Raw genomic sequence first — 11578 nt, 5'->3', positions numbered from 1 at the left:
GTTAAGCCTTTTACATTTCATTTTTAACTCTCTGTTTGTTCGTTGTCCTTCCTTAATCTGCGTCTCGTTGTGAGTCGTCAAGACGTTAGCATAATTTTTGCCTCATTTTTCGCCAGTGTGTCTCATGTCATCATGAGAGCTGAGAGAGACGATACACTCCAGCGAGTTTCCCGTTTCTGACAACGGCTCGGCTGCGTCAGAAGTCGAAGAAAAAAATAAAGATAAATACCCGAGTCGTTTGTATCATTCTTGGAGAGACAGTAACCGAAGAAAGAATAAACTAACGACTAGACGAGCTCCGTCATTCTTTTTCGTCTGTGTATGTCCCCCCTCCACTCTTTCCCCAGTTGGTTTGGCTCTCGCGCGCTCTTTTGGCGCTGCCTGAGAGAGGTCATGGTTTGCGCGCGCTTTCCTCACTGGAGGAGTTCCAGCTGTGCCCATGAGGAGAAGAGCTTTAATAGCATTAAAGCTGCTAGTAGCCTTAGTTTAGATATTACACATCTCAGAGTAAGAATATAAGCGTTTTTTATTCTTGGTTGGGATTTTTTTTTATCCGAAGTAACGGACTGGGATGCCCTGCGCTTGTGGCTGGATATAAAGCGGTCTACTTTTGTCTTTGGGGGCGTTTAATTTAGAGGTGCTATTTTTAACTTTATTTCTCACACCACTGTTTGAGGCTGTGATTAACACTGCAGGAGAGAGGGCGAGAATTAAAAATACACCCGGACGTCGAGTTTTTTTTTTTTTTTTCTTTTTTCTAAAGACCAGAGGTATGAAGGTGCTTTCCTCACACTTGTGTGGTGTGTGTTTCCTCTTCATGTGGACTATAAGGAGCACATCGGTGCTCGACGTGTCTGGGACACATCAGGGAATCCCTCCTGCAGTGTAAGTTACAACTTTGCTCTCTCTCTCTCTCTCTCTCTATTATTTTAAGCACAGTCAGTATTTGGTAAGGTTTACACAATTGCAAGTTTTCCCCCCATGACAAGCCAAATACACAGAGATCACCTAAGTGGAACCTAAATATATCATAAACATATGTTGAAACTAACATTTAAACATCAGAAGAGAAGTTCATAAGAATGATACAGGAAGAATGATACGGGTCGTCATCTTGAGTGTCCGCTTTATCCAAAAAGGGGTTAGGGGTAGCAGAGGATCCAGAGCCTATCCCAGGAACATTGAGTTCAAGGAGGGAGAATTCATACCGGATGGGATGCCAGTCCATCGCAGGGCATGGTGCACACACACATTCACACCTAGGGGCTATTTAGCGTAGCCAGTAAACCCACCTGCATATTTTTCGAAGTGGGAGGAAGCCCACTCAAACATGGGGATTACATGCGAACCACATAAGGTAATCTTAACTCAGGATTGAACTGGTGTCTCTGGAGATATGAGGTGGCAACACTACCCACTTTGCCTCCATGACACCCAGAAATCTAAATTTTATTTTATGATTAAGCACAACTACATTTTCCTTATGCTTTGGTAAATACCCCAAATCCTACACAAATATGAGTTGTACTTATCCGCACTTCAGCCAGTTAATTATCCTCCCTCTGCCTGTCTTTATTCTCATTATAGTGTGAAGCTCTGGGCTTCAGCATTTGGAGGAGAGATGAAGTCTATAGCAGCCAAGTACTCTGGATCACAGCTCCTACAGAAGGTACACACACAACTTATTCGCAATACATATCAATTGGGAGAACATGACCACAAAGAAATATGAGTAATCAAATCAAATAATTCACTTTATTTTTGCTATCTGCAAAGTGTGTATCTAAAGGAGAACAATGAAGTGGAAACAGAATTAAATGTAAATTGAAAAGCTAAACTGTGACCCTGCAATTCTCTTTGATTGATGGAGCTACTTACCGTTACAACTCGCCCAATCTTTCTATACTGGGTAAGACATGCTGCTCTCAATGCTCACAATTCTGCAGAAATTTTTAGCAAACATATGAAATTCAAATGAGGGCCACTGGGTTAATTGTGCAGAGAAAAGGAAGTAGAGCCTTTTTCCCCTCAGGAAGTGCATATTTACTCATCAAAGCAACCAAAAAATGCATACTTAATGTGCTTTCTCCAGCTCCACGTTTTTAATACTTACACTGTCACTCAAAAGTCTGTGAACACCCTCTATTAACATTTGGTTAAATTTCACTGCCTAATATCACCTGTAATGCAAATATAGGTTTACAGTAACTTGCAATGTTACAGTAACTCATTGACCAAAAAAGTACACTTGCATCTCTCTAGTGGGGCAACAGAACAACGTTCGTACTATTGTCCAGAGGTTGCAAGTTCATGTCTCGATGATGCCACAGCCATCTGTTGTAGGGAGTCCAAGATTGCCTTGGGAGGTGTGGCACATGTTCTATCCCTTGTCAATCACAGCAACACTAGCCAGTCATGCATGCAGAAGAGGGTGGATAGTGCTTTCCTTCGAGTGTGTTATGTTGCCCTGTGACACAGCATGATCAGCGGTTCCAAAAGATGCAATTTGCTGCTTTCACGCGTCTCGGAGGAAGCACATGTTAGCCGTGACCCTCCCCAGTTGGTAGCTGTCATGGAAGAAAAGTTCACTTGCCTTTCATAAAATACTTAAAATTAGTTTTTGAGATAATGAATAAGTCCTTAAATACAAACATTAAGGTATTTGATGGAACATGCCTAACGTGCCTAATTTTACTTATTTAATTGCCAGTAGTGAGTAAGCAGTATAATAGCTAAAATCCATTTGTTCAAAAACACAATTGGCAGCATAAGCTTACTAAGAATTCTTACATAAATTCAAATCACTCTTTACCAGGACACATGCTCACATACATACACAAACCACATATACACATACAATACAGTGATTTCAATCACTCTCTACCAGGACAGATGCTCACATACACACACACAGACACACACACGTAAAATACAGTGATTTAAATCATTCTTTACCAGGACACATGCTCACACACACAAAACAAACCACAAAACAACAAACTGTCTTTTCTTTACTAGTTATGTTTTACATGTGTGCTTTCACAACTTCAGATCCAGGTGAAAGTCAGTGAAAATCTGCTTGGATGCACTTTGCAGAATTGTGACTCAGTGAAATGGGAGAAGGTAGTGAGTTGCTGTGAGCAAGGCATTATGGAGTCCAAGGGCGTGTGATGGGCACTTATGAATGATGTGAATGACTCTTGCTTGCACTTTGTGCTCCGTTTCTTTTAGTCTTCACGAGTTATTTGTATGTAGTATTAGTGTGAGTGACAGCAGAGCACTACTTTCCTGCTGGAGTCTGCTGTATTTCTGTAGGCATGCATGTACAGAATTTTATGTGGGTTTTTGGACTAATGAAATAAGAACAATGTTAGATTATTTTATAATGGTTAACAAACAAGTGCTGGATAGTGGCAAGAGATAAACTAGCAGGAGCAGAGAAAGATGTGTATGTGTATAGTATACAGGATAATAGCAGAACTGAATTGTGATAAATGGGACTAAAATCTGGACTGAATAGTTATAAAAGAATGTATTAAAAAGCACTTTAGAAAATACAATGCTCATACAGTAGTATGGAAGAAGCACTGTTAGGAAGAAATTTCCTTAATTTCATGTTGATTGCCAAAAGGAATGCTTTGTACTTTTTTTGCTCATTGGCAAAATGTTTTTATTGCTTGTATAATTTTGAATGACGTGCATTTACTATCATCTGTTTATAATACTTGAAATCAACTGAAAGGTAATATTGACTCTCAGCTGTTAGGTGTAATATTGCATTCTTGGCACCAGAACAAATATCCGTTTTAGCTACTTCTGTCTTCTTGCGTGCTATGTGTGTGTCTTATGCAGGTGAACAGCTGAAGTTTCCTGTGTCTTTACACACTATAAAGCTAGAAGCGCATATCATCAGTTGCATTTTAAGGCACATACCAGAGTCACACTTTGCCAACTTTTGACAAAATAACCAAAGTATTTTTATAAATGTTGGGAATAAATAAGGATAGTGAAAAAAAGTGATGTGTATTTTTTAGAGTTAAACGAATGAAGCTATTTCTCTGGATTGTATTGACCTCAATACACTTGCTCACAGAGCGAAACATAAAACATGGTAAGGTCCGGACCATGGCCGTGAAAAAAAGCTGTTTTATTTTCTGTTTATTGTGAATACAAACTGACCCATAATGTCAAGTATATTAAGTGTGTTTGCACACAATGCTGAACATTATTTTCAAAACTTGATTACTTGCTGTTTCTAATGATGTGTGTTTTATTTCTGAGTGATGAATGGTCCCTGGGTTATAAAACCAAGACGACTGAGAGCAGAAATCCCCACGAACTGCATTCATTGGTTTCTAAGTGTTAGGTATACAGATTGATATACCAAATCTGTGTTTATAGCCAATTTGCACTGTGGAAGACTTACGTTTTTAGGGAAAAAAAAAATCACAGATTATGTTAGCTATGATTTCACATTGATGGTTTGATTGCACATTCATACCTAAAGCGACACTCTGTGCATATAATCTCTGTATCTCTGCACATGTTTGCCTTCCCTCTGTTAATGCAAAATTCTACATCAGCAAACTGAAATTGCTGCCTTCATGCTTTCCTCTTATGCCCTCTGTCTTTCCCCTTCTTGAATCCCTCATTCCTAGTTCATGGTGCACAGATGCAAATTCACACTTTTCTGTGTGCTTCCTCTTGGAGCTAGACGTTATTTTGTCATATAAAAAGAGAAAGAATTTGATTGAGACTCATGGTGTTATGTTTTTTACTATGTAGGAAAATTGATTTGATCAAAATCTACCAAAAATACATGTTATAATGTTGCAAAATAAATATGAGTGTAATTTATACATTCACATTGAAAAGGTTTTTTGCATGTTAATATTGCAAACATCATTTTAATTATATTTGAAGTAGGCCTAAACATAGAGTTATTTTTGTTTAATATAGAGGTATATGGTGACATTGTGTACAAGTAACATGGAATATGAAATGAAATGTATTATTTTTAGAGTTTTCTAAATTCTGAAGATGGAGCAGGAAATAATCAATCTTTTGAAACATTCAAGGTTAAATTGATCACTTTTGCAACATTTCCTATACATATTCATTCTCAATGTAGAAATCCAAGTCTCAAATGCTAATGCAATTACAGGCAAAAGAGGAGATGCTACAACCACAGAGCAATGTAATTTTGCCACACAGTGAGATAGAAATTAACACCTAAAGTGTTTCTTCACACAGGGTGTGTGCTGCCATATTTACTCTGGACTTAACTGCACAACGGTGGGGATCACTGAGTGCATAGACAGAATAATTAAATATAGTATAAAGAACGCACTGTGCATGGTTGAATATGAATTTAGCACTAGAGCTTAAACAGTGTTTGAATAAAACCACAGTTGCTAGCAGTCAGAAAGCTGTCCAACAGTGAAGTGGATATTAGCATATGTAAGTGTCTTTGAATTAGCCATTAGTTGAATCTCCCAGACTTTGCATTTCACATTGCCTGCGAATGGACTGCTGGCATCTCTCTTCAGCTCAGCTACACAATACAGTCTGAAGCAGATTTCTGTGCCTCTGATTTGTCTTTTCATGTTTCAGGTCTGAGACTCTTCTTTTATGTGCAATTTTATTGTTCTCAAGCTACATTAGGACATTGGACACTATATTTTATTCAGTATGATTGGATTTGGATCTTTGGGTCTTACTGTAAATAACATTTCATTTTATTTATGTAGCACCTTGTAGCAAAAGTTGACAAAAGGTAAATGCTATTAGAAGTTAATACATGATGGGTTCTCTCTCTTCTTACTATAAAAAACAAGCTGATCTTTGAAATATTTACATGAATTTCAAAGTTCCTTAGTATTTGGTGTGTCCCCTTTTTGCATTAATGACAGACTTCACATGTTTGTGGAAAACCTTATGATCCATTTTAGATCGAATTCATCTGAACTCTTGCAACTAGGACAAGTCAAGCTGACTGGTATGGAACAAGAAAGGCACCAGAATGAAAAACTGCGCTTCTACTGTGGCAGTCCCTGACATCAAGTAGCACAATGCTAGCCCATCCCACTCCCACAGGCTCACAGCCAACTCCTGAGCAAGCAGTCCACTCTTCTTGTTTGTCTAAAATTCTCTCTCAACCAAATTTTGCCATACCAGTACAGGTAGAACCCTTAGAAGCTCTTTCTACTGTTTCAGCACTGGTCGATCCGGAGCTGCTGGTAGTTTAATGGACAGCTCCCTTGTCAAGAAACTGAATCTGCCCATCCAGCCGCTCTGTAACGCTTTGCACATTCAAGCCTTAGGTGGTGGTCCCATTGGAGGAGGATCCAGAGCTCACCGTACTGAACCCATTACCCTGCATGTCAATGCCTTACATCAGGAACACATCTCCTTGCTGGACACAGTCACTAACAAGTTCCCTAAAAGTGGTGGGATTTCCCTGGCTGCACACCCATGACCTACAGATTTTCTGGTCCAAGAGGGGGATCATCTATTGGTCACCACACTGTCACACCCACTGCCTACAAGTGTCAACAATCCTCCTGGTGTCAACTTCAGTTGAGAGTCCTGAGACCGACTCTAAGATGGAATTTCCCCCGAGTATTGGGACTTCAATGAAGTTTTCAGCAATCCAAGGCCAGCAAGTCTCCCTCCTCATCATCCCGATGACTGCGCTACAGAGCTCATGGCCCGGACCAAACCTCTTCGTAATCGGATCTACCCCCTTTCAGCCTAAGAAAACCAAGCCATGGATGAGTACATCAAGGAGGCTTGGAGGCAAAGGTATATTCACCCTTCAACCTCACCAGCTTCAGACCGTGCATTGATTACCATAGACTGAATCAAGTCACTGTTAAATATTGTTATCCTGTACCTTTGGTACCTGCAGTACTGGAACAGCTCTATGAGGCCAAGATCTTCACTAAGCTCGACCTACGCAGTGCTTTCAACCTTATCCGCATCCAGGAAGGGGATGAGTGGAGAACAGCCTTTAGCACCACCTCTGGCCACTTCGAATCCTGTATAATGCCTTAAGGGCTTTCCTGTGCCCCATCGGTGCTCCAGTGCCTGATCAACAGCATCCTCCCGGACATGAGGAAATTTGTCATTTGCATGCATAGAAGACATTCTCATTTACTCCCTGTCCAAGGAAGCCCATGTTACCCCTGTCAGAAAAGTCCTGGAGTGACTTCTTGAAAACCAACTATTTGTCAAGGGGGAGAAATGCAAATTCCACGTGTCCACAATCTCTTCTGGGTCATCTGTCAAGATGGAGTTTTTATGAACAAGGACAACGTCACTGCCGTAAGGAGCTGGACCATTCCCACAACAATCAAGGAGCTAAAGAGGTTCCTAGGGTTTGCCAATTTCTACCGGAGGTTCATCCTGGGCTACAGCTCTGTCATTGCACTTCCCATTTTGAGCCACCCTGAACCATCCAAACCATTTGTTGTTGAAGTGGACACATTAGAAACAGGTGTGGGGGCTGTTTTGTCACAAATGTTTGGTGAAATACCTAAGGTTCATGCAATGGCCTTCTCTTCAAAGAAATTGACCTCTACTGTGGGCTGTTATGACATAGGCAACAGGGAGCTCCTTGCTGTCAATCTAGCCCTGGAGGAGTGGTGTCACTGGCTAGAGGGGGCCTTGCATCCTTGATATACATGGACCACAAGAACCTGGAATATATCAAGACTGTCAAGAGACTCAATTCTTGTCAAGCATGGTGGGCCTTATTCTTTGCCAGATTTCAATTCACCCTCTATTATTGGCCAGGATCAAAGAATACCAAAGCAGAGTCTCTCCCATGCCTATATCCTGCCCCTCCTAAGGAGAACTCAGAGGAAAAAATTTGAACAGAATCTTATTTTGTGGGAGCTTTAACCTGGGAGATTGATCAGGAGATTGACAACATCCGAGAGCAGAGAGTCCCAACTCAGTGCCCAGTTCGTAGTCAATATGTACCCATCCAGTTATCATGTAGGCACACACTTCATATGTGTGTGGGTTAATGCGAAGTTGCTCTCCAATCCTGAAACAAAGAGTGTCCTATAAACACAATTGTGGCCAGCAACCACAACTCCCACAATCCCTACAGACATGGATGCCATTAACTACAGCACCTAACACACACTCACTCAATCAAGTTCACCATGCTTCTAATTACACACACTTAATCTCATGGCACATGGCACTCACAGTCACAGCATTTAAAGGTCTTTAGTACACTTACCCATTGTGAAGTATACGCTCAGTGTTCTCATACGTCTCAATACCAAGCCTTATTTCAATGTGTTTACTTCATGGATTGACCCTAATTCTGCTTGACCTTTTGGATTTGTCTGCCTGTGTGAAAATAAAGAAACTTAACCTGCAACCGCTGCTGTCTTTGCCACCTGACAGCCATTGCGTATCATAGAAACGCCTTTGAGAACTGTAGTAGATATTTTGGTCATATTGCCAACCCCAACAAGAAAGTATCACTTCCTGTATGTGTAGTTATATCGTGGTGATAGGGCAATATTTGACATTTACATTTCTTTTTTTTAACAGATGCTTCATAATTTTAAAGTGACTGTATAAGGTGTTGAAGGTTGGGTTGGGGCCAGAGAAATCTTGCTGCAGGGATCTGGCCTACGGGCCACCATTTGATGATCCCAGCTCTATAGCTCCCCTTGAGTCCACACTTTATTTCTTTTTAATATTACATGTTTTGTATGATGTTTTTCTCTGTAATAATCTTCACTAACCCACAAAACCCAGCCAAGCGTAACATTTATGATGTGATTTTGTTATATATATGTTTGTAGTAGTCTAGTTGTTATTGACATTTTATTGATATTAACACATTTTATTGACATTGACAGCCACAAAAAAGGAACTAGGGACTATGTAGGCTGCTAAGTGGGCTGCCAAATTTTTATATTATGAGTGTCTACTTATTAAAGTAGTACTGTCATGTTACATGTGTATTTTGTACACTAGGTTTTACTTGTTTGAATACTAGCCATTTTGTGATGCCATATTGTGCTTTTTAAACACAATATGGTGATCTGCACAGGTATGTATAAAGCTTCTGGGAAATTCTCTAAAAAATAGTCTTGGACATCTTGGAAGAAAAAAATTCTTACTTAAAAACTGGGTGTAAAATTGTGTTATAAATGTTAATTAATAGTAATCATTAATCAAAATGCCGAGCTCTTTTGTAGGGAAGCAGGTGCATTTAAAGTTACTGTAACATGCAAGGAGGTGAAGCAGGATGCGAGTGCAGGTGCTTGCTGTGAGCTTTATTGGCCTATTGGGCATAACAGGAGAGCCATTGGTGCAGGCCTTAGTAAGGGCTGTAGAGGTGTTGGTGCATGCCTTGGGTGGAGTCATGGAGTGGGCAAGTGGGTCTATGGAGTGAGGAGGGGGGTCATGGAGTGCTCTAGATACTATGATGAATTACAAGCAGGTCAGTTTTTGACAATATGCATCACTGGTGGTCTCACCAGACAAAGCATTATGCCCAGATGTGAGCTGCCCAAGTGCTCAGGGCAGAAAAAAACTGATGACTCCCTTGTGACAAACTACGATATTGAATCATGTGTGACACACATTGGCTACATTTTAGATATTCTGTTCCTCTTATGTGCTGACATTGAACCCTTTGTAAGGGAGTTGAATGACATCTCACTCCTGGCAGTGGGATATCTGGGCCAGGATATGGGGCAACTTTCTGTCAGCTTGGTTCTACTTGGTTCAGCTTGGTTCAACTACCTTTTGTGCTGTGGTTACCCCTTGAGCCTACTGCAAAAGAAGCCCTAGATAGAAGGGTGCAGATTTTGTAATCAAATGGTCAAATGAACCATTTCCATGGGCACCATCCCCGTCCTATCTCCCAGCACTTACTGGGAGTTCCCCTCATTTACCCCATGGGGATGGCCCTAAACAGCACACCCCCCACCACAGTAGAATCTCACTGAGCACAGAAGGGCTATTAGTAGGGTGCTTTACAGCCAAAAACATTGCTCATTTAACTTTGACTACATCAGATCAATGGGTCATGATGACAGTGTTGAAGAATACTAGCTCATTGGCATGAAGGTAGATTAACTCAGAATGCTAGACACCCCATTACCCCAACCTGGGATCCTAGTAGGCTTGCTAGAAGTGCAGGCATTCCAGAAGTAGGTTATCGACTTGCAACTGGACCCCAAACATTACAGACTGAAATGTGTCTTTGTCTCAGTAAAAGCATCACATGCATTGGCTCTCTGGTGTTCCTAACACAGGGGTGTCCAGTCTTATCCAGAAAGGGCCAGTGTGGGTGCAGTTTTCAACAGTGGGGTGACAAAGGAAAAACTTTGTCATGAATTGTGTCCACTTGTACTCTTGGAGACAAGGGTCACTGCAACCAGTTGATCAATACAAATTCAGCCTGACTGATCAGCTTTATCCTTTGACAAAATGTTCTGTTGGGTGTGGTCTTTTCCTCGACGGCAATGCCAAGGTGCACTGAAGCTGTTCTGGTGGCCTAACAACTCACTGTGGCACTCTATGTTGGTTTTTCCTTTAATCTGCTGCTGACTGTGCCAGTGAGCATAAGGATCAATACATAATAAACTCTTACCCTGGGTATGCAGCGTTCCCTGAGTGACCTGGTATTGGATATCCCTCCTATACCATGCTCATTTACATGTACTCGTACTTGTGAAAAAATGCACTGAAGCAAATGCGGCTTAGGGGAGTCTACAGACAGCACTAGGTCAGTGAAAATAACAAAAGTTCTTATCCTCTTGACAGTTGTCTACTATTGGTCATTGTCTTGAGCAAAGCCCTTAACCCTCAACTGCTCATTTGTATAAATGAGATAAAAGTTGCTCTGGATAAGGGTGCTGTAAATGACGATAAGGTGTTCTGACAATTAATATGTTAGCACCCAAGTACATGATTCACATTATCATATAACTTATTCCATTTCCATGTAAAAGAAGCATATCAAGAGCATGTTGCATGACATCACAGCCGTCAGCTTTACCACTGTCCTTAGGAGCAGCAATGTCTGTCCAATGTGTCTCATTAGCTACCCTGCACAGTGGATAGATGTAGGTTTCACTCTCCAGCAGTTTGTACTACCTTGGTTCAATGGCTTACACACAGGCCAAGCAATAGCATGTGCATTTGAGGAAATGCTTGTTGCTTGGCTCTTCTTAAAAGTTCTGCCTACATCATGGTCCATGACAATGCAAAAATCTTCACGAAAGGAATCAATGATGCTAGACTCTCTAGCTTTTTATGTGTTACACAAGCACTTAAGTTGACAGTGACAGAGGCTTTGGCTGCACAACAAAGTGTTGCTGACATGGCAGTAGGATGCAAAGTAGTTGGTCACTTTAAACATACAGCCTTGGCTTAGTGGGCATTCAAAGACAGCTTATCCAGCCCATTAAAAGATTCCAAGAAGATGTAAATGCATGGTGGAATAGCATGTTCTACATGCTGTAGTCCCTCAGGCTCTCTGAATATTTGAGTCAGGAAATATGAACTGAAGTATACAGAATATGTGAATATTTTA

The 11578-nt window shown here is 40.9% G+C and overlaps 1 protein-coding gene across 3 annotated transcripts in view; it reads left to right on the top strand.

Annotated features, from left to right (window-relative positions):
* The first annotated feature begins 290 nt into the window (after positions 1-290).
* Positions 291-11578, top strand: part of cacna2d3a (calcium channel, voltage-dependent, alpha 2/delta subunit 3a) — a 196633-nt gene continuing 185345 nt past the window's right edge. For 2 of the 3 annotated variants that reach the window (XM_053236172.1, XM_053236171.1), the window contains exons 1-2: positions 292-885; positions 1588-1669. In XM_053236172.1, the coding sequence (XP_053092147.1) occupies positions 773-885; positions 1588-1669 (195 nt within the window). In that variant the 5' untranslated portion in view covers positions 292-772. Of the gene's footprint in view, positions 886-1587; positions 1670-11578 lie in introns of all 3 variants that reach the window. The other variant, XM_026925413.3, reaches the window with a different exon arrangement.

This window comes from Pangasianodon hypophthalmus, chromosome 8, assembly GCF_027358585.1.
Source record: "Pangasianodon hypophthalmus isolate fPanHyp1 chromosome 8, fPanHyp1.pri, whole genome shotgun sequence".
Taxonomy (NCBI): Eukaryota; Metazoa; Chordata; class Actinopteri; order Siluriformes; family Pangasiidae; genus Pangasianodon; species Pangasianodon hypophthalmus.
This window is presented reverse-complemented; position numbering and strand designations above follow the sequence as displayed.